Source organism: Vipera ursinii (assembly GCF_947247035.1).
Source record: "Vipera ursinii genome assembly, chromosome: 1".
NCBI lineage: Eukaryota > Metazoa > Chordata > Lepidosauria > Squamata > Viperidae > Vipera > Vipera ursinii.
This window is the reverse complement of record NC_139512.1, coordinates 8,742,250-8,766,556: the sequence shown is the minus strand read 5'-3', so window position 1 is coordinate 8,766,556 and position 24,307 is coordinate 8,742,250. Positions and strand designations below refer to the sequence as shown.

Sequence of the window (24,307 nt, the reverse complement as noted above, 5' to 3'; positions counted from 1 at the left end):
TTGGAGGTCTTCTAGTCCAACCCACTGCTCAGGCAGAAAACGCTAACCCATTGCAGACAAATGGCTGTCCAATTTCTTCTTTAAAATTTCCTGTGTTGGAGCACCCACAACTTCTGGAGGCAAGAAGTCAAGTCATTCCACTGTCAAGAAATTTCTCCTTAGTTCTAGGCTGCTTTTCTCCTTGATTAGTTTCCATCCATTGCTTCTTGTCCTGCCTTCAATTTTGGAGAATAGGTTGACCCCCTCTTCTTTAAAAAACAAAACCAAAAAACACTTCCGGTGCCATTCTAAGAGCATTGGTTAGAGCCATAGGATTTGATGCTGTATTGGTAATCGAGAATCTGAATACCGGTAATTTGCAGCAAATGCTAGTTGGATTGTATGATGCAACGAGAAGCATTTGAAAAAGAATGGAGCAAAGTTTACCTTGGTTTGACAGGGAAATTAGTGTGAATGATAGCAAATCTGCATGCATGGTTAAAAAAAATAGAGTAGATAGATGAATGTGTGTGTGTACATTGATACAATGTTTGTTAAAGACAGGGAAACAAAAAGAGTGTTTAAGACAAAGAGCTCCCAGTGCTAATAATAGGCAGATGGTGGCTGCTTGCCGGAAAGAAGCTAAAACTTAATTTCAAGATCTCCTGTATTAGAATGAGTCATTTCAGAAACTAAAATAGTTGTGTATAAAATCATTGGCAAATCTAGACAGCACACTAAAAAGCAGAGACATCACCCTGCCAACAAAAGTGCGTATAGTCAAGGCTATGGTCTTCCCAGTTGCAATGTATGGCAGTGAAAGTTGGACCATAAGAAAGGCCGAGCGCCAAAGAATTGAGACCTTTGAACTCTGGTGCTGGAGAAGACTCCTGCGAGTCCCTTGGACTGCAAGGCGATCAAACCGTTCAGTCCTAGAGGAGATCAACCCTGACTGCTCTTTAGAAGGCCAGATCCTGAAGTTGAAACTCAAATCTTTTGGCCACCTTATGAGAAGGAAGGACTCACTGGAGAAGAGCCTAATGCTGGGAAAGCTTGAGGGCAAGAGAAGAAGGGGACGACAGAGAATGAGGTGGCTGGATGGAGTCACTGAAGCAGTAGGCATGAGTCTAAATGGACTCCAGAAGATGGTAGAGGACAGGAAGGCCTGGAGGAACGTTGTCCATGGGGTCGCGATGGGTCGGACACGACTTCACAATTAACAACAAATAAAATCATGTTTCTCCCCCCTTTGTCATATGGAAGGAGAGTTAGGTGTATTAGAAAAAAAACAGAAAAATACAGATAGTCCTTGACTTACAACCAGAACTGAACCCAACATTTCTGTTGCTAAATGGGACAGTCGTTCAGTGAGTTTTGCCCCATTTTGCGACCTTCCTTGTCACAATTGTTATGCAAAGTCATTGCAGTTATTAAGTTAGTAACCCGGTTGTTAAGTGAATCTGGCTTCCACTATTGCTTGTCAGAAGGTCACACTAGGTCAGGGGTAGGCAACCTTGGCTCTTTTATGACTCGTGGACTTCAACTCCCAGAATTCCTGAGCCAGCCATGCTGAGGAGAAAGGGAGAGGTTTCCATGCTGGCTCAGGAATTCTGGGAGTTGAAGTCCACGAGTCATAAAAGAGCCAAGGTTGCCTAGGGTGGTCACGTGACCCCAGGACACTGCAGCCGTCATAAATATGAGCCAGTTGCCAAATGGCTGAATTTGGATCATGTGACCCTGGGGATGCTGCCATGATCATTAAGAGTGGAAAAACTGTCGCAAGTCACTTTCTTGCCAGAATTGTTAAGTGAAGTCATTGCAGTTGTTAAGTTAGTAACATGGTTGTTAAGTGAATCTGGCTTCCCCACTGACTTTGCATGTCAGAAGGTCTCAAAAGGGGATCACGCGGCCCCGGGACACTGTGACTGTCATAAATATGAGTCAATTCTCATGCATCCGAATATAAATCACCTGACCATGGAGATGCTTCAATGGTCATAAGTGTGAAAAACGGTTGTAACCACTTTTTTCCAGTGCCATTGTAACTTTGAACGGTCGCTAAATGAAATGTTGTAAGTCGAGGATGTACCTGAAAGGTGGACGAGGTAGGGGTTGGGTGCTTTAGAGCCATGTTTTTTAAAGCCTGGGGGTCCCCCATGACCTTCTCAGGGGTCCGCAGAATCAAAACCATTTACCAGCCTATGTTGAAAAATAATACAATATTAAAATCCCATCAAACAATCATGAGATGCTGTAGCGGCAGCGAATGCATCAATTTAAATTTTTAATATGGCAAATATCGATAAACATGACCCATACAAACAAATACTCTTTGGGGGTCTTCTATTGTTTTTGAAAGGGGAAGGCATCCTGAAAGGGAAAAAAAATTCAAGAAACAATATTGTAGAGGTTTGTATGCATGCATTAGAGGAGGGAAGGTAAAAATGAACGATTATTTATTCATTTTATGTATTTTATTACCAGCCCAACTGCAGTGGCCCCTGAATGATACAGAATGAACATGAGCTGAACAGAAAAGTGAGGCACTGGCATAAAAGAAGTTATGGGGTCTTACTCATCTAGGTGGTCCTCTACTTACAACCTTTCATTTACAGACCATTCAAAGTTACAACGGCACTGAAAAAAGTCACTGATGACTAGTCCTTGCACTTATGACAGTCACAGCATCCCCACAATCATGTGATCAGAATTGAGACACTTGGCAATTCAGCATGCATTCACGACGGTTGCCGTGTCCCAGGTCATGTGATTCCCCGCTTGCGACCTTCAAATCAATGGAGGAAGCCGGATTTGCTTAATGATCATTTGATCCACTTAACAACTGCAGCGATTCACTTAACAACCAAGGCAAAAGAGTCCCACAGTTAGGCACAATTCACTTAACAACTGCCTTGTTTAGCAATGGAAATTCTGATTCCAACTGCAGTCGTAACTTGAAGACAACCTATATAGAGGTGTGACCTTGACTCGTCTTATGACCATTGGTTTCATGACCACTTCAAGTTACGATGGCGCTGAATAAAGTGACATGACTCTCATACATATGAGAATCACAGGATCCCCAAGGTCACATAATCAAAATTCAGGGGCTTAGCAATTGGCATATATTTATGATGGTTGCAGCATTGGTGGGTCACGCGATCACCGTTTATGACCGTCTCAGGGGTCTTCCAAGCAGCAAATTCAATGGGGGAAGTCAGATTCACTGAACAATTTTGGCAAAAATGATCATAAAAATCATAATAATAATAATAACAAAGTTGGAAGGGTACCTTGGAGGTCATCTAGTCCAACCCCCTGCTCAGGCAGGAAACCCTATACCATTTCAGACAAATGACTGTCCAGTCTCTTCTTAAAAACTTCCAGTGTTGGAGCATTCACAGCTTCTGGAGGCAGGTCGTTCCACTAGTTAATTGTTCTAACTGTCGGGATGTTTCTCCTTAGTTCTTGGTTGCTTCTCTCCTTGATTAGTTTCCATCCGTTGCTTCTTGTCCTGCCTTCGGGCGCTTTGGAGAATAGCTTGACTCCCTCTTCTTTGGGGCAGCCCCTGAGATACTGGAAGACTGCTATCCTGTCACCCCTCACCCTTCTCTTCATTAAACTAGACAGACCCAATTCCAGCAACCGTTCCTCATACATTTTAGCCTCCAGTCCCCCGATCATCTTTGTTGCTCTTCTCTGCACTCTTTCTAGAGTCTCGACATCTTTTTTACATCGTGGTGACCAAAACTGGATGCCGTATTCCAGGTGTGGCCTTACCAAGGCATTGTCAAGTGGTATTAGTACTTTACGTGATCTTGATTCTATCCCTCTGTGAATGCAAGCTAGTACTGTATTAGCTTTTTTGGCAGCTGCAGCACACCAGATGGAACCAGTGGTGGGATTCAGCCAGTTTGCACCGGTTCAGTAGAACTGGTAGCTAATTTTTTGTTGACTTCAGGGAACCAGATGGAGCCCTAGGCCTTCTCCACAAGGCCCAGAAAGGACAGCCGGAAGTGCGTGGACACCGCTTCCAGAAGTCCATTCTGGACCTCGGAGGCTCAGAACGATCCACCGGAAGTGCGTCCCCAAAGTCACAAAACAAACGTGTGATGGGAAGAGTGAACAGTTGAAAAGGAAGAGGCAGACTGTGAAAATTAGCAGTCGGTTAATGCGATCTTCAAAAAGAGTGGGGGGGGGGGAAACTAGAAAAAGTAACAGAGAAAGCAAACTCCGACTGTGGGGGAGGCCAAAATAGAGACAGGGAGAAAGTCAGGGGTTTGAGATATATCTGATTTAACTGCATTTCTTTCTCTTTTCTCTACCCCATTTCTTTTGCTTACAATTTCTTACCTCTTCTCTGTGCTTTGCATAGCACGGCTTACTGCTAAGGAGAATATAGGTAATCCTAGATTGGCAACTGCCCTGTGTTAATGACGGTTGCAGTGTCCTGGCTTCATGTGATCACCTTTTGCAACCTTTTGACAAGCAGAGTCAATGGGGGAAGCCAGATTCGCTTAACACAACCGTGTTATTAAGTTATCAACTGCAGTGATTCACTTAACAACTCTGGCAAGAAAGGCCATAAGATGGAGCAAAGCAAACTTAACAACTCTCTTGCTTAGTAACAGGAATGTTGGGCTCAAATGCAGTCGTAACTCGAGGGCTATTGACGCCCTTTAGTTAGTACTGAGGCTCCCAGAATGGATTAGGAGAGCTGGCGATAAAATCATGATAATTGTGGAAGGATTTGATACGTCCCTTTGTGTCCCTTTGACCGTAGGGAAAGTGGCTTTCAGCTTGGGGTTACAAATAAGCAATTATTTGATCAGATGATTATTATTATTATTATTATTATTATTATTATTATTATTATTATTATTATTATTATTATCATTATCATCATCATCATCATCCTTGGGAAGTTACTGCCCGTCGTAGATTGGAATATTGGCTTAATGTAGTCCGGGACGCGGTGGCTCAGTGGGTTAGGACGCTGAGCTTGTCGATCAGAAGGTCGGCAGTTTGGCGGGTCGAATCCCGAGTGCCGCGTAACAGAGTGAGCGCCTGTTACTCGTCCCAGCTTCTGCCCACCTAGCAGTTCGAAAGCACGTAAAAATGTAAGTAGAAAAATAGGGACCACTACGGTGGGAAGGTAACAGCGTTCCGTGCGCCTTTGGCATCTAGTCATGCCAGCCACATGACCATGGAGACGTCCTCGGACAAGCGCTGGCTCTTCGGCTTTGAAACGGAGATGAGCACCGGCCCCTAGAGTCGGAAACAACTAGCACACACGTGTGGGGGAACCTTTACCTTTACCTTTTAGTCTGGTTCAACATGCATAGCATCATAATTCCATTGCAAAACCCAGCATTCTAATTGACAATTTTAATTAAAACAACACATTTCTAACACTTCCACCTGAAGGTTTCAGAGGCTGGAAAGGGAAGACGGAGAAGATTTTATAGCAGTGAATAGGTTAAGTACTCCTGTTTAACTACCCTCTTTCTCCTTCCCCCATACACCAAAGCTGGGTGACTTATGAGAAAGATTTGAAGCAGCAGAATAAACTATGCAAAGCAAGGGAAATCATGCAAGTTTCGCTTAATTTCATTAAACAAATTAATTTAATTAAAAGCAATTGTGCTCGTTTGCTTAATAGGTTTTAGATGATTTTGCTGCTGCGTTAAGAACGTAAGAGGAACTTGGCTGGTTCAAGCCAACAGCCCACCTAGTCTAGTCTCTCGCGTCACAGAGATGGTAAGCAGATCTCTCAAACCCTTAAACAGGGGGCAGTTCTTTCAGTTGTCACCCCCAGTTCTGTCCTCCTCCAATAGTCAGGTAGTCCTCAGCTTATGACCACAACCGAGCTGAAATTTTCTATTGCTAAGTGAGACGTTTATTAAGCAGGTTTTGCCCTATTTCATTACCTTTCTTGCCAGAGTTGTTAAGTGAATCGCTACGGTTGTTAAATGAGTAACCTGGTTGTTAAGTGAATCTGGCTTCCCCATTGACCTTGCTTGTCAGAAGGTCACAAGAGCTGATCACATGACCCCGGGACAGTGGAACCGTCATAAATAAGGAGTCAGTTGCCAAGCATCTGAATTTTGATCATGTGACCATGGGGATGTTGCAGCGGTCGTAAGTGTAAAAAAAAACGGTCATAAGTCATTTACGGTGCCATTCTAACTTTGAATGGTCACGAAATGAACTGCTCTAAATTGAAGACTATATGTCGTGGTAGATGACTTCTAAGGCTGCTTGGTCAATTTCATTACCATCAGTTTGTTACCAATGGCTCCAGGGTTGGCTAATTTAGAGTGACTCTGACTGTGGAGGTTTTCTCCATAGCTAAGCTAAGAATACAAGAGAGTGGGAATTCTAGATGGTTAAGGAACCATTCTTGGGGAAGAATGCCGCAAGAAGGAACAAGGTGATCAAGCGGTTGTATTTTGGGGATTCAGTCTGGGAAGATGTGGGGAGAGAGGTCTCAGGTTTACGAGGATCCCATTCAGTTTCCAGAGCCCCTCTGAAAATCAGAGGCAGAGATGGAGGGGGGTTGAATGCTTTCAGGTAAGCCTTGAAAGGGGTGGAACACACTTTAAAACAGGTGTGTCCAACCTTGGGCACTTTAAGAGTTGTGGACTTCAACTCCCAGAATCCCCAGTCCACAGGTCTTAAAGTCATCAAGGTTAGACACCCTTACTTTACTACAACCAAAGAAAAGCCAATTTAGTTTTCATTGCAAATTAATTCTGGAGTACAGGTAATTCTAAATTTATGACCACAGTTCGGACCTGAACTTCTGTCACTAGGTAACGCAAATGTTACAAGAATCACACCAGATTTTACGACCTTTTTGTCAGGGTGGTTAAGTGAATTATGTAAGTTAAGTGAATCTAGCTTCCCCCATTAACTTTGTTTGTTAGAAATCCTCTGAGAAGGTCACAAATAGTGATCACGTAACTCTGGGACACTGCAACCATTATAAATACATGCCGCTGCCCAGCCACTGAATTCTGATTCCGGTTGGGGAATTCTGGGATTTGAAGTCCACATCTCTTTAAATTGCCAAAGTTGAAAAACGCTGCTCTGTAGGGACGATGGGACGACTAGTTGAAGTCCCTGTGGCCTTCAACTCCTCAAGAAGGGCATCTTTGGGTTCCCGCCTTCCATAAGCATGTTGTCACTCTCAATACGAAGTCCTCTCCCCTTAAAGTCGATATAGTTGGTCTACTCTAGAGAGCAAATTTTGTCTAGTAGTTAAGGTGCAGACTAGAAAGCAGGAAATGATGAGTTCTGGTCCCACTTTAGGCATGAAAGCCTACTGGGTGACTTTATGCCAATCACCGGGAGACAGTGAGTTCTAGTCCCACCTTAGGCATGAAAGCCAAATGGATGACTTTATGCCAATCACCGGGAGACAGTGAGTTCTAGTCCCACCTTAGGCATGAAGCCCAACTGGGTGACTTTGGGCCAATCACCAGGAGACTGGGAGTTCTAGTCCCACCTTAGGCATGAAAGCCAACTGGGTGACTTTATGCCAATCACCGGGAGACAGTGAGTTCTAGTCCCACCTTAGGCATGAAGGCCAACTGGGTGACTTTGGGCCAATCACCAGGAGACTGTGAGTTCTTGTCCTGCCTTAGGCATGAAAGCTGGCTGACTGACTTTGGACCAGTCACTCTCTCTCAGCTGAATCCACCTCACAGGGTTGTTGTTGTGAGGAAAATAAAAGGAAAAAGGTGTGTTGCATATGTTCACTGCCTTCAGTTATTTGTTAAAAATAATCAATGCAGGCTTCAAATAAATAAATGAACCCTACAAGGCTTTGTGGCAAAGTCCAACAGAACTGCACTGGGACAATGGTGGTTGCCATCCTTAAATGTGTATTCCTCGTGAGCCCCATCCCACTTGACGTCCTCAGGAGAAATCCTTTCTCAGCAAAAGCATGTGTGGAAAACACATTGCTGTGGCATTAGGAATCAAATGTGCTGTCCATATTTCAACACCTGTAAAAAAAATTTCACTCCATGTCTGCCTGCTTCCCCAGAAAACTAATGCATGAAATATGAAGCCGGGCCGGGCTTTAGCCACAGGAGAAGCAATGCCCACTGCCTGGACATTTTTTAACCTTGGAATTCATCTCTGAAAGGAATGGCGATTTCTGCGTATTTTGGAGATACAGTGTGGCTCCCGTGACATTGATATGTTGGCCACAGGATGGGATGCTGGAGTTTTTCTGTGGTTCACCATTCATATGTTGCTTTGCAAAAGAGTGTTTCTTCCTTGGCCAGCTACCAGAGTTTGCTGAGCCGTAGAATATGGGAGTAAGCACTTGTAAAATAATTCCTGGGAAAGATGTCAGAATATAAATTTGACTGGGCAGAATTTTACAAACAGCTTTGTGGGTCGAATCAATCATTTGTTAGTTTTGACGTCTTCCATTTTCCTTCTCTTTTCGCCCTGGAACTCAGGCCAAAAAGAGACAGGAAATATACAGACTGGGGAAAGCTAAACAGTTTTAGAGTGGACAGGGACCTCTGAAGTTCATCTAGTCAACCCCATAACTCTCACACATACAATTGAGTGCAGGAATCTTTCCGTAATTCCCTTTCTATATAGCAGTAGTGTCCAATCTTGGCAACTTTACGATGTGTGGACTTCAACTCCCAAAATTCCCCAGCCAGCCACAAGTCTTAAAGTTGGCAGGGTTGAACATGTCTGTTATACACTATTCGGTAGCAGGCAACCTCTGCAAACAACTTTATTATTTAATGCTGTTACATTTTTCTTGCATTTTTACTCCAAGACCTCAAGGCAAAATACTTAGTAGTTCCAGTTTTATCCATAAAAACAATCTCGTGAGGCAGACAGACTATCCTAGGTAAAGGTAAAGGTTCCCCCGCACATGCGTGCTAGTCATTTCCACCTCTAGGGGCCGGTGCTCATCTCCATTTCAAAGCCGAAGAGCCAGCACTTGTCCGAGGACGTCTCCGTGGTCATGTGGCCGGCATGACTAGATGCCAAAGGCGCATGGAACGCTGTTACCTTCCCACCGTAGTGGTCCCTATTTTTCTACTTGCATTTTTACTTGCTTTCGAACTGCTAGGTTGGCAGAAGCTGGGACAAGTAACAGGCGCTCACTCTGCTACGCGGCACTCGGGATTCGACATGCCAAACTGCCGATCTTCTGATCAAAAAGCTCAGCGTCCTAACCCACTGAGCCACCGTGTCCCTTTTGACCAGTGCTTTTTTTGTAAAAGAAAAAGGTGCCGGAACTCACACATGTCATACAACCCGCCTTGCCTACCCTACAAGGTTCCATCCAAAAAAGGTGCCGGAACTTCATTCTGAGCGTTCTATGAGAAAAAAGCCCTGCTTTAACTCCCAGAATTCCTGAGCCAGCATGGCTCAGCTTGGAAACCTCTCTGTTTTCCCTCAGCATGGCTGGCTCAGGAATTCTGGGAGTTGAAGTCCACAAGTCATAAAAGAGCCAAGGTTGCCTACCCGTGCCGAAAACACTTGAATCTATTCTCTCCAGTCCTAGCCCAACCTCTCTCTCATCCATCCATTCAATTTCTATAGCGTCCTAACTTAACTAACTGATTCTGGGTGCTTTGCAAATCTAAAATTTAAAAACAATTTAAAGAATTTAAAATACATTAAAACCATGAAAACATCCACAAAATACGTAAGTACAAGGAGTCCTCAACTTACAGCGAGAATTGAGCCCATCATTGCTGTTGCTAAGCGAGGCAGTTGTTAAGTGAATTTGACTCCATTTTACAATCTTTCTTACCACAGTTGTTAAGAAAGCTACTGCCCTTATTAAGTGAGTCACAGGGTTGTTAAGTGAATCTGGCTTCCCCATTGACTTTGCTTGTCAGAAGGTCCCAAAAAGGGATCACATCACACACACACACACACACCGGGACACTGTGACCATCATAAATATATGGCAGTTCCCTGATTTTTGATCACATGACCAAGGAGATCCTGCAGTGGTCATAAGTGTGAAAAATGGTCATAAGTTGTTTTTTCCTGTGATGTAACTTCGAACAATCATTAAGTGAGCTGTTGTAAGTCGAGTGTGTCTGTGTGTGTGTGTGTGTGTGTGTGTGTATGTATACACATACATACATACATACACACATATATAAATATATACATACACACACACACAAACATAGATAGATAGATAGATAGATAGATAGATAGATAGATAGATAGATAGATAGATAGATAGATAGATATAGATGTACATATACATATACATATACATATACATATACATATACATATACATATACATATACATATACATATACATATAAATAGACAGAAGCCAAGTGACTGGGTGCTTCACACATAGTGAATCCAGGCCCAGAAACATAGCCAGGTTTTTAGGGCTTTGCGAAATGCTAACAAGGTTGGGGCCATTCTCTGAGGTGAGGATATTCCATAAGGCAGGAACTACAACATAAAGGAGTCTCCACTACTTTATAACTACTGCCTCTGACACATTTATTGATTGATTAATATTGATTAGTTGCTTGAGGAAAAAAAATCCCTGATAATGTAATGATCATAGCTAAGTACTTTAGGCATTTATAAACTACTCTAAAAAAGTAAATGACATTGCCCGATGCGATCAGAACCAAAAGTTTGCCCCAAACAAGGATGAATGCAAGAGCACCTTCTCATTCATGTTCCCAAATGATCTGCAAAGGTATATTGCATCAGACTCTGGAGGCTCCATAGTACCATCATGCTCAATTGCTGTGGACGAAATTATCCAGTGGCAGGAATTGATGACGTCGCCCATATTTAATGCGTGACGCATGCAATTTTTTTATTCAGTCCTTGGACGAAAGGAAGAGGGGGATGGCTGCAGTAAATGGGCAGGAAGTTGGCCATGCTGGGAAGATCGCTGAGATAGAAAATGGGACAGATAGAATTTTTTCCCATGCCGAAACAAGGGATCGCGTGATGACTCGCGTGATGTGCTTGGGGTTCCTCCTTTTTGTCACACCTCCTGGAACCAATTAACGACGTGTAACCCAGGTAACACTGCAAACAGTGATGTGAGACCTCTTGAAAACAGCAAAGGACACCCAGCCCTTTGTGTTCCGATGGCAATCTCCTTTCAAGAGCTTTGCACGAGTGGGTGCTAATGGTAAACCCAGAGCTGGAAAGCAGTATGATAAAAAGACGCTTCTCCGTGCACTGAGGGAGCTAAACATTCGAGCCCTCTTCAGCAGCCCTAGATGGCAAAAATGGGGAATTTGGTAGCACCTTTTCTGACTGACAATTTTTTATTAACAGAATAACAGATTTGGAAGGCACCTTGGAGGTGTTCTAGTCCAGCCCCCTGTTCAAGCAGAAAACCCTACACTAGAAGTCCCCAACCTTTTGGGCACCAGGGACCGGTTCTGCCTGCGCTGCCTGCATCTTGTGGATGGGGCTTTGCTCGTTTGTGCGGACCGGTTGCTGGCGTGCCACGGCCCGCGGTACTGGTCCACGGACCAGGGTTTGGGGACCCCTGCCCTATACCATTTCAGAGAAATAGCTGTCCGATATCTTCTTAAAAGTCTCTAGTGATGGAGCGTCCACAACTTCTGGAGGCAGGCCATTCCATTACTAATTAATTGTTCTCACTGCCAGGAAATTTCTCCTTAGTTCTAGGTTGCTTCTCTCCTTGATTAGTTTCCATCCATTGCTTCTTGTCTTGCCTTCGGGTGCTTTGGAGAATAGGTTGAGCCCCTCTTCCCTGTGGCAGCCCCTGAGATATTGGAAGACTCCTATCATGTCACCCCCTAGTCCTTCTTTTCATTAGAGTAGACATAGACAACTCCTGCAACCGTGCTTCGTATGTTTTAGCCTCCCCTAATCACCTTGGTTGCTCTTTTCTGCACTCTTGCCAGAGTCTTAACACCTTTTTCATAATAATTGACACGAAAGCATCAGCTTTTGCGAACTGTAACTGGCTTTTTTTTTTTACCTCATTCCTCATTTCTACAGCCTAGGCCAGGGGTAGGCAACCTCGGCTCTTTTATGACTCATGGACTTCAACTCCCAGAATTCCTGAGTCATAAAAGAGCCGAGGTTGCCTACCCCTGCCCTAGGCCAAGGTTTCTCAGTGTTTCTCAACCTGGGCCCCTTTAAGATGGGTGGACTTCAACTCCCAGTATTCCCCAGCCAACCTTAGGAATTCTGGGAGCTGAAGTCCACCCATCTGAAAGTTGTCGCGGTTGAGAAACACCGCTTTGGGGATATGTTAGGAAGGATTTCGAATACAGTTGTGTGGCTGGATTTAGAACACAATTACTTTTCAATGACAGAGGCTGACAAAAGGACCCCGCGGCTTAAAAGGTTGCATATTTTTCATCCAAAGGTTTGGCTTTGGGGGGTTGTCTTCCTCTGAGCTTGATTCTCTCCCCTACCTCCTAAGAATAGAAATGCATTATTTTTTCGCCATACATACATACGTATGCCCGGCTAACAGATCTATATCACTCCATGAGTTGTTTCTCTTCACAGCAGAAAACATGGTTGCATCTCCATTTAAATGGGACTGACGCTAACAACCAGCTTCCCACTGTGTCGAGAAGTGGCAATTGAACGCAGCGGGGTGGGCTGGTTTCTCCCAGATCTTTGGCACCCTCCGAGAGACGAGCACCGCTCTGTGTGCAGTGCAAGCACCACAAGGGAAGAGTAGAGGGTGAGCGAGAGAGAAAACACACACACACACAAACACACAAGGGCAGAAAAGCTGGGGTGGATCTCGTTCACCATTCTGGGACTCAGCAAAATATCCTCTAGGCTAGGGGTGGGGAACCTTGGCTCTTTTATGATTTGTGGACTTCAACTCCCAGAATTCCTGAGCCAGCATGGCTCAGCTTGGAAACCTCTCCCTTTCCCCTCAGCATGGCTGGCTCAGGAATTCTGGGAGTTGAAGTCCACAAGTCATAAAAGAGCCAAGGTTCCCCACCCCTGCAGCCTAGGCCAGTGTTTCTCAACCCTGGCAACTTTTAAGATAGGTGGACTTCAACTCCCAGAATTCCCCAAGCAGCACAGCTTGGGGAGTTGAAATCCACCCGTCTTAAAGTTACCAAAGTTGAGAAACACTGCTTGTAAGCTACGAGTTGGCAAAAAAAAAATCATGGTGACATAAAATCCCCATCAGTCAATTTTGCAAAAGGCAGCTTTACTCAGAATAGTATACCTTATATCCTGTGACGATTCCTTTAACACCATCAAACATCAACATCTGCCTATCCCAGCCCTTTGAAGGAACTTGATAGGTGATCAGAAATGCTAAGTCCAATCTGAACATCTGGCTTGGCTGTCCAACAAACCATAATAATGTATTAAATTTGTCATGGGTCATTGGTGGCCGAGCCAGCAGTTCATAACAGGCAATATAAAGTGTCCTTCAGTTCAGGAAAAAAAAACCTAGATATTTTATGTGGGCTCAGCTTCTTTGAAAAGTCCATGATGCTGGGGGAAACGGAAGGAAAGAGAAGAAGAGGATAGCCAGCAGTAAAGGGGATGATCCTTGGACAGCAAAGGTGACCAAAAAGCAAGTACTGGAGCGCATACCCACTGGGCTGCGGTCTCTTGGCCAGGGGGCCATGGAAATGGCTGGCCGGTGCATTCCTGCATGAGTGCACACTCCCCACCACTTGCGCTGGTGCCCACAACCCCATTTTTTAAAAATTTTATTTGTATACCGCCCTTCTCCCGAAGGACTCAGGGCGGTGAACAGGGCAAACATATAAAAGTACAAGCATACAAATATTAAAAAAGATTAAACAAGGTGCCCAGAAACTAACAACAATAAGTTAAAATGCAATTAAAACAATATTAAAATCCAAACCCATCACCCATCAGGCCAGGCCGGCTTGTTCGAACAAGTAGGTCTTCAGATCGCGTCGGAAGGAGCGAAGGTTGGGCGCCATCCGGAGCTCAACCGGCAAACGGTTCCACAAATCTGGCACGCCCACAGAGAAGGCCCTCCCCTTGGGGGCCACCAGCCGACATTCTCTGACCGGAGGCACCCTGAGGAGGCCCTCTCTGTGGGAACGCACAGGGCGGAGGGAAGTTGATGCCGGCAGCAGGTGATCCCTAAGGTACGCCGGACCCATGCCGTGTAGGGCTTTAAAGACCATTACCAGCACCTTGAATTTGCGCATGCATTCAGGCACGAACAGGGCTGCTAGCTCCAGGTGGGTGTGCACAGCCCATTTGCGCATGCACACATGGGCAGGTGTGTGCAGGTCATTTGCACATGCGTGAAGGGGGCCACTAGTGCACGTGTGCGTGCACCAATTTGAAACCTGCTCTCCTTCCCTCCGGGCCGCAAACCTGGTAAGGTTGTAGACCTCTGGTCTAAGGTCCCTTCCAACTCTTGTTATTCTGTTATTCTGCAACTTGAGGGCACATAATTAATCAATGGAAAGACCCAGCTCCCTTGAGAAAAATATAGGAGCCCTGATGATGCAGTGGTTAGAATGCAGTAGTGCAGGCTAACTCTGCCCATTGCCAGGAGTTTGATCCTGACCTGCTGAACGTTGACTCAGCCTTCCATCCTTCTGAGATTGGCAAAACAAGGACCCAGATTGTTGGGGACAATATGCTGACTCTATAAACCGCTTAGAGAGGGCCATAAAGTACTATGAAGGGATATATAAATCTCAAGTGCTACTGCTGTTGCTAGAATGTTGGGAAGGAAAGAGAAGAAGAGGACAACCAGTAGCAAGGTTGATGGACTCAGTTACAGGTGCAACTTTGGAAGACCTGAAGGACCTGGTTAGAACTAGGACTAGAACTTCATGGAGAAGTTCTTCCCACATAGTTACTAAGAGTCAACCCCAACGTGATGGCACATAATCAATTAATAGTCAGTCCGAACATGATGGCACATAATTAATCGATCAACCCAATGTGATGATGGCACATAATCAATTAATTAATCAACCAACCAATCAATAAATATATAAAGACCCAGCTTCTCTGAGAAGCCCATAATGTTGGGAAAGGTGGAAGGAAAGAGAAGAATAGCAAAATGGGTGGACATGATTACAGGGCTGACGGGGGCACCATTAAAAAACTTGAAGGATCAGGATGGGGACAGACCGTCCTAGAGAAAACATTACTACGTGGCTGCTGAGAGTTGACCTTGGCATTATGTTGAAAAAAGAGGTCTACCATTCCTTCCAAAGAAGCCTAATACATGTTTATCAGGGCCTTAGAAAGTGCCTGGTGTGGGCAGAACCACAGAACAGCTGTGTGGTTTCTTCTAGAATTCATACCAAATTAGCTCCAGAATTAATGAGCGTTGGGCTTGCTGCAGCAGTCCATGCTGAGCAGTTTTCAAGTACTGAATGTGCCATTAATCAAGTATTGATCAGCAGTCTACCGTATGTCATTTATTTTCCCCACAACAACCCTGTGAGGTGGGTAGGGCGGAGAGAGAGAGAGTGGCCAAAGTCATCCAGCGCTCTTTCATGCCTAAGTTAGGACTAGAATTCACTGTCTCCTGGGGATTGGCCCCCAAATTGTCTAGCTTTCATTCATGCCTAAGACAGAATTTAAAACTCACCATCTCCCAGTTTGTAGCCTGGTGCAGTAACCACTAGGCCACACCGGTTCCTCTCTTCCTCAAATAAAGTAAAGAAAATTGCCAAGTGAGGTCAAGTGGAGATGGGTTAAGATTTCAGTTGGAATGGAGGGAAGACTATATTAAATTGAGAGTTTAGCCAGGAATTGTACCTTTTAACACACCACACACACACACACACATAAACACACACTTTATTTCAGGTTGGGCTTCCAAGAATTGCTAAGTGGGGTGTGCTTTGTTAAATGTCGATATAGCTGGGAATAGGATTGTCAGATGGTTACCCAAAGTAGTTTTGCCCCATTTTTCCACCCTCTCGATTGATTGATTGATTATTTATTTTGATGCTGAGGCCTTTTGACTTCCCAATGACATTAATGCATTTTATTGATGACTTGTCTGTATTTTATTCACTACCTGTTTTCAGAAGGCAAGAAAACATGTTGCCATATGTTGGTGATTTTACAACCTAGATGTGGTGGTACAAAATATGGAGGAATCGAGAATTGTTTGTTGTTTGTTCATGGGGGCGGAAGTCAGGAAGACAAAATCGAGTGGTGACTTTCCTACAGGTAGTTCTCAACGTACGACCACAATTACCTGAAATGGTATAGGGTTTCCTGCCTGAGCAGGGGGTTGGACTAGATGACCTCCAAGGTCCCTTCCAACTACTTCTTCTTCTTCTTCTTCTTCTTCTTCTTCTTCTTCTTCTTCTTCTTCTTCTTCTTCTTCTTCTTCTTATTATTATTATTATTATTATTATTATTATTATTATTATTATTATTATTGTTATTGTTGTTGTTGTTGTTGTTATTATTATTATTATTATTATTATTATTATTATTATTATTATTATTATTATTATTATTGGCAATCCTCGACTTACGACTGCAACAGGGAACAAATGACATTTTTCTGGCAGTCATTCTTTCAAATGGGTGCTTTTTCTTTTTTTTTGACAGAAAATGGCACACTAAAAAACTGGAAACCAGCAAATTATGTTATTGTACACTGCCCAGAGTCCCTCTCTGAGAGAGAGGAGCAGTTCTTTGGCAAAGAAAAAGATAAATAAAATGAGAAACATTGTAAATTGTGGGGAATTTGACTGTAAGACACTGCAACCGGTCATAAAGGTGAGCCAGTTGCCAAGCATTGGAAATGCAGTCATGTGACCACAGGGGGTGTGGCGTGACATTTTATGATGGCCACAAGCGCTTTAGGGCAGGGGTCCACAACCTTGGCAACTTTAAGACTTGTGGACTTCAACTCCCAGAATTCCTCAGCCAGCGACTTGAGGACTTCAACTACTAGAATTCCTGGTAGAGGAATTCTGGGAGTTGAAGTCCACAAGTCTTAAAGTTGCCAAGGTTGAGGACCCCTGCTTTAGGGGTTAAGTCCCTCTTCTGGGCCCATCATCATTTCAAGTGGACGTTAAGTGACCAGTTGGAGGACCAGGACTACAGGTAATCCTCGACTTATGACCACAGCTGAGCCTAAAATTTCTGTTGCTAAAATTTGTCAAGTGAATTTTGCCCCATTTTACAACCTTCCTTACCAGAGTTGTTAAGTAGAATCACTGCAGTTGTTAACTAAATAAGTGAATCTAGCTTCGCCATTAACTGTGCTTGTCAGAAGGTGGAAAAAGGTCATCACGAGTTCCCAGGACGCTGTGACCGTCACAAATACAGGTAGTCGTCAACTTACAACACCTTGTTTACTAACCATTTGAAGTTACAGTGGCACTGAAAAAAGTGACTTATGACCGTTTTTCACACTTACGACTGTTGCAGCATCCCCATGGTCATGTGATTTATATTCGGATGGATGACAACTGCCTCATATTTATGATGGTTGCAGTGTCCCGGGGTCATGTGACCCCCTTTTGTGACCTTCTGACAAGCGAAGTCAACGGGAAAGCCAGATTCACTTAACCACCGTGTTACTATTTTAACAGCCGCAGTAGCGATTCACTTAATAAGGAAAAGTTGTAAAATGTCCTAGTCCTATTAGACCTCTCGGCGGCTTTCGATACCATCGACCATGGTATCTTGCTGCGGCGTCTCAGGGGATTGGGAGTGGGAGGCACAGTTCTTCGGTGGTTCTCCTCCTATCTCCTGGGACGCTCGCAGTCGGTGTTGGCAGGGGGGCAGAGATCGGCCCCTAGGTCTCTCGTTTGTGGAGTTCCTCAGGGGTCGGTTCTCTCGCCTCTCCTGTTCAACATCTATATGAAACCGCTGGGTGAGATCATTCGTGGTTTTGGAGTTGGGTATCATCAATATGCCGATGATACCCAACTTTTCTTTTCGACCCCAAACCACCCCAGTGATGCCCTCGCTGTGATGTCCCGTTGCCTGGAGGCAGTTCGGGTCTGGATGGGGAGGAACAGACTTCAACTCAACCCTGACAAGACTGAGTGGCTGTGCATTCCGGCGTCCCAGGACATTCAAAATGTTCCATCTCTTTCTGTGGGGGGTGAGCTCTTACCCCCCGTGGATAGGGCTCGCAACTTGGGAGTCCTCCTAGATTCACGGCTTACCCTGGAAGATCATGTGGTGGCCGTGACTAGGGGGGCTTTCGCCCAGGTTCGCCTGGTGCGCCAGTTGCGGCCCTATCTGGACCGGGATGCCCTGTGCACGGTCACTCATGCGCTCGTGACCTCTCGCCTTGACTACTGTAATGCTCTCTACATGGGGCTTCCCTTGAAGACCACTCGGAGGCTCCAACTGGTACAGAATGCGGCCGCGAGAGTTGTCTTGGGAGTTTCCCGGTACTCCCATGTTACACCTTTGCTCCGCGAGCTGCATTGGTTACCAGTTGTCTTCCGGGTGAGGTTCAAGGTTTTGGTTATGATCTTTAAGTCCCTACATGGCATGGGTCCGGGTTACCTCGGGGACCACCTGCTGCCGGCGTCGACTCCCCTCCGCCCTGTGCGTTCCCACAGAGAGGGCCTCCTCAGGGTGCCTCCGGTCAGGGAATGCCGACTGGCGGCCCCCAGGGGGAGAGCCTTCTCTGTGGGTGCCCCGGCACTTTGGAACCAACTTCCGGTGGAGCTCCGGATGGCATCAGACCTCCAAACTTTCCGTCGTGGCCTGAAGACCCATTTATTTGAATTAGCTGGTCTGGCCTGACGGGGGAGTTGGGTTTTAAATTGTTGTTTTAGAATAGTATTATCATTTTTAACTGGGCACTGATTTAATCTTTTTTTTTAACTTTTGTATTGTATTGTATTGTTATTTATATGCCCTGTGAACCGCCCTGAGTCCCTAGGGAGAAGGGCGGTATACAAATTAAATAAAACGTAAACGTAAAACGTAAACGTAAAATGGGGCAAAACTCACTTAACAAATTTCTCACTTAGCAACACAAATTTTGGGCTCAATTGTGGTCATAAGTTGAGGACTACCTGTACTTGTAGCCTTTTGAAATTCAGGTGCTTGGAATGATTTGCTTAACAATTTTGGAAAAAAGGTCATAAAATGGGATGCAATTCCCTTAACCGCCTTGCTTAGCAATGGAAATTTTGGGCTGCGTTGTGGTCGTAAGCCGAGGACTACCAGTGCCACCAAAATTCTGGACTTTTAGCTCCTTGCAAAAACATTTGCTTCCGTTGTGAGAATTTCATCGTTGAAAGTAATTTCTAAAGCAAATGTCATCCAAATGACTTAAAAACTTTTTTTTTTTTTAAGGATGATTTTCTGACATGGCACCAGAAAAATTGGGAAGCTGGAGATAATTGCTGGGGACAATGCCAGAAGCACATTTGAGGGGGACGAAAGTCCAGCCTTTCCTAACAGCACTTAGGAATGGTGTCTTAAGCAAAGCGGCGCACGCTGTCCACAGCCCCAAACCAGCATGCCTCCCTCGCGGTTTTGCTAATCCTCTAATCTCTTGGATAATCTGCCCAAAAAAATATACCTAAAATCCCCCAAACCCCTATAAAATTGGAGTGTGCCTCTGAATATAATATGGGGAGTGAGGGGGGTGCGCTAATCAGGCATCATGGCTGGAGAAAGATCCCCCCTCCCGTTCCATTAATCACCTACCGTTGCCGTTTTATTAATTTTAAGAGGTGCTTGGTTTAATCTTGTAAAGTTAATGGGAAGGAGGAAGATTAGGGAAACCACGTGGGCTCCAGAGAAGCTCGGATAGGCCTCTTGGGGTTTTTCCCCAACGAGTCAGACAATCCTAGCTTAGCAGAATCCATTGTGGTAGAATTGCAACGAGAAAGATTTTCTCCTTGGTGTTCCTAATCGGACACTGTTTGAGTTGGTTAGGAGGGCCAATAACGCCTGGAAGTTTCTAGTCCTCAAGGTCCATCTCAAATACACCCAGGGGTCTGATTTCGAATGTTCTGGTCTTCTTTTAAAGAGGAAACAATTCGTCAATCTTCTTCATTTAACCTTCTTAATTTTAATCGTTTTGCACTATCTTTTGTTTTTAACCTTTTTGTCATTTTTGTAAGCCGCCCAGAGTCGCTGCAACAGTGAGGTGGGCTGCATACCAATGTAATAAGTAAATAAATCAAGAACTTTGCATGGTTTTTACTTTCTGGATGTAACACAGACACTTTTGTGCCTATCTGGTGTGCAAAAATCCTCAGCTTTGGGGCAAGATACTGTGCAGTTCTGACAGTTGCAAGATGGGTCAATAATACAGGTGGTCCTTGACTTACGACCAACAATTGGAACTGGAATTTCCATTGCAAAATGTGTCACGTCTGAGTCTGCAAAATTTTTTGCCAGGGTTGTTAAGCAAATCAGCACAGTTGTTAAATGAATCACACAGTCGTTAAGTAAATCCAGTTTTTCCCATCGACTTTGCTTGTCAGAAGTCCACTGGAAAGGTTCGTAAATGGTGAACATCTGGCCTCGGAATAGGGTAACCATCATAAATACATGTCGGTTATCAAGAGCCCAGATTTTGATTACTGTACATGATTATGATGCTGCTGCTACGGTTTTAAGTATGAGGACTAAGTTATAAGTCACTTTGATACTTGGACTAGTTGTAAATGAGTTACTTATAAAGTAATAAAGGCAGGATAAAAATCAAATACTGTATATAAATCAATACATTGTGACTAGTTATTTTTCATGTATCTGCTGGAAGGAATGGATGAATATTGGATATTTAGGTTTGGCTTATATAATTAGGTATTATTAGTTTAGGCTTCTATTGTGAAACCTTGATGCAACCCCCCCTGCCCCCCCGAATCACTGCCATAAAATGGGCAGCTAAATAAATTATTAAATAAATGAATTGCGGCTAGTTGTTCATGTATCTTCTGGGAAGAATGGATGAATATTGGATATTTAGGTATATAATTGGGTATTATTATTTTAGGTTTTTATTGTGAATCCTAGGTGCACCCCCCACCCCGAATCACTGCCATAAAATGGGCAGCTAAATAAATTATTAAATATGTAGGTAACTACATTGCATTGAGTGAGGACTTCTCAATGCAAGATTATTTTATTTCAAATGTCACCCTTTGGCTTGACTCTGGTTTTCGACAACCGAGAAAGTGTTTATAACAACAACAAACAACAACAACAATAATAATAATAATAAAGTTGGAAGGGACCTTGGAGGTCTTCTAGTCCAACCCCCTGCTCAGGCAGGAAATCCTATACCATTTCAGACAAATGGCTGTCCATTCTCTTCTTTAAAACTTCCAGTGTTGGAGCATTCACAGCTTCTGGAGGCAGGTTGTTCCACCGGTTAATTGTTCTCACTGACAGGAAGTTTCTCCTTAGTTCTAGGTTGCTTCTCTCTTTGGTTAGTTTCCATCCATTGCTTCTTGTCCTGCCTTCAGGCGCTTTGGAGAATAGCTTGACTCCCTCTTCTTTGGGGCAGGCCCTGAGATATCATGTCCCCCCTCGTCCTTCTCTTCATTAAACTAAGACTTACCCAATTCCAGCAACCGTTATTCATATGTTTTAGCCTCCCGTCCCCTGATCATACTTGTTGCTCTTCTCTGTACTCTTTCCAAATTCTCAACATCTTTTTCACATCGTGGTGACCAGAACTGGATGCAGGATTCCAGGTATGGCCTCACCAAGACATTGTAAAGTGGTATTAACACTTCATGTGATCTTGATTCTATTCCTCTGTTAATGCAGCCTAGCACTGTGTTGGCTTTTTGGGCAGCTGCAGCACACTGCTGGCTCATATTGAAGTGATTGTCCACTAGGACTCTGAGACCCCTCTCACAGTTGCTACTAATGGTCTCTTCTCCTCCTGGCTGTTCTTGTTGCAGATTCCACCAAGGGGACTACACCGTGGAAGTCAGCATCAACGATTACCTGGACATATACTGCCCGCACTATGAGATCCCATTTCCCATGGACCAGATGGAGAGATACATTTTGTACATGGTCAACTACGAGGGCCACAGCTCCTGCGACCATCGGCAGAACGGCTTCAAACGCTGGGAATGTAACCGTCCGGATTCCCCCAACGGGCCCCTCAAATTCTCCGAGAAGTTCCAGCTTTTTACCCCGTTCTCCTTAGGATTCGAATTCAGACCAGGGCACGAGTATTACTACATTTGTAAGTACTGAAAGCTGCCCTATGCTTCCCGTGGGAGCCCAGCAGGCTGGAGTTCCATGGGGTTAAGGTGAGGGTTGGAAGGGAAGGGGTGTGTGTGTCCCGTACGTGAAATGTGGTTTTCAGCCTATCAGACCATCCCTTGATAGCAAGCTGGATGCAGGTAGTCCTCAACTTACGACCACTCATTTAGCAATCATTCAAATTTACAGCAGCACTGGAAAAAATATGACTTAGAGTAGATCCTCATACTTACGACCGTCGCAGCCTCCCCACAGTTACGTGATCGGAATTTGGATGCTTGGTAACCAGCATGTATTTACGATGGTTGCAGCATCCCAAAGTCACGGGATACCCACTTGTGTCCTTCCCAGCTGGCTTCCGACAAGCAAAGTCAATGGAGGAAGCCAGATTCGCTTAACGACCTTGGGATTCACTTAACAGCTGCCACGATTCGCTTAACAACTGTGGCAAGAAAAAGATTGTAAAATCATGCACGACTCTCTGAACAACTGTCTTGCTTAGCAGCAGAAATTCTGGTCCCAGTTAGCGTTGTAATTTGAGGACTATCTGTAAATACTGGCTGAAGTTAGCTTTCTCAGAAGTCCAGTTTGGTTCAAAGCTGGGCTGTTGGAATGAAATGTTATAAAAAGGGGGGTTGCGACACGGAAGGAAAACCTAGAAATGTAAGCAGCTTGCTTATATTATCAGATTCATGGTGCATGAAGCTAAGAAATGAGCAATCTGAAACAAATCAGCCCCAGTCAGCCCCTCTGTACCCCAAGATTGTGTTGCTGGAATTCGGCAGTAAAATGGCTCATGAACATGGAACATCAGAATAAAAGAGTTGGAAGGGATCTTGGAGGTCATCTAGTCCAACCCCCTGCTCAGGCAGGAAACCCTATACCATTTCAGACAAATGGCTGTCCAGACTCTTCTTAAAAACTTCCAGCGTTGGAGCATTCACAGCTTCTGGAGGCAAGCCGTTCGACATGAAAGCAGTATTCCAGTATTTGAGGGGCTGCCAGAAAGACGAGGGGGGGTCGCGTTATTCTCCAAAGCACCAGAGGGCAGGACACGAAACAAGTGGTTGGAAACTGAACAAAGAGAGAAGTAACCTAGAATTAAGGAGAAACTTCCTGACAGTGAGGACAATTAACCAGTGGAACAGCTTTGCCTCCAGAAATAGTGGGCGTCCATCACTGGAGATTTTTAAGAAGACACTGCACAGTCACTTGTCTGAGATGGTATAGGTCACAGGTCGGCAACCTGCGGCTCCGGAGCCGCATGCGGCTCTTTGAGCCGTCTCTTGCGGCTCCCAGCCGCCCGGTGCGCGCGCACCTCTTCCAACGGGCAGTGGTGCGCGCGCACCTCTCCAAATGGAGAGTGGCACCGCCCATTTGGAGAGGTGCACGCGCACCTCCCCGAATGGGCGGAGGTGCGCGCGCACCTCCCCAAACCTTTGGAGAGGTGCGCGCGTACCTCCGCGCGAATGGGCAGCGGTGCCGCTCTTTCAGGAAGCCCGCCGTGGCCCGTCTGTGAAGCTGCCGAAAGCGGCAGCTTAGCAGACGGGCCGCGGCAGCTTCCGCAAAGAGCGGCGCCCCTGCCCATTCCGAGAGGTGCGTGCGCACCTCTCCGAACGACCGGAGGTGCGCGTGCACCTCCCCAAACCTTTGGGGAGGTGCGCGCGTACCTCCGCGCGAACGGGCAGCGGGCCGCTCTTTCAGGAAGCTGCCGCTTTCGGCAGCTTCCTGAAAGAGCGGCGCCGCTGCCCCTTCGCTTTCGGCAGCTTCCTGAAAGAGCGGCGCCGCTGCCCCTTCGCACGGAGGTGCGCGTGCAACTCCGGTCGTTCGGAGAGGTGCGCGCGCACCTCTCGGAATGGGCAGGGGCGCCGCTCTTTGCGGAAGCTGCCGCAGCCCGTTTGCTAAGCTGCCGCTTTCGGCAGCTTCACAGACGGGCCGCGGCGGGCTTCCTGAAAGAGCGGCACCGCTGCCCATTCGCGCGGAGGTACGCGCGCACCTCCGGTCGTTCGGAGAGGTGCGCGCGCACCTCTCGGAATGGGCAGGGGCGCCGCTCTTTGCGGAAGCTGCCACGGCCCGTCTGCAAAGCTGCCGAAAGCGGCAGCTTTGCAGACGGGCCGTCGCCATCGGGCAA

At 45.4% G+C, this 24,307-nt stretch overlaps 1 protein-coding gene across 2 annotated transcripts in view; it reads left to right on the top strand.

The window, feature by feature from the left end:
• Window positions 1-24,307, top strand: part of EFNA2 (ephrin A2) — a gene marked incomplete at its 3' end in the record, with an annotated part of 291,821 nt that overhangs the window by 231,764 nt on the left and 35,750 nt on the right. For both annotated transcript variants that reach the window (XM_083364928.1, XM_083364929.1), the window contains one exon: window positions 21,864-22,156. In XM_083364928.1, coding sequence (XP_083221054.1) covers window positions 21,864-22,156 — 293 coding nt within the window. The remainder of the gene's footprint in view (window positions 1-21,863; window positions 22,157-24,307) is intronic.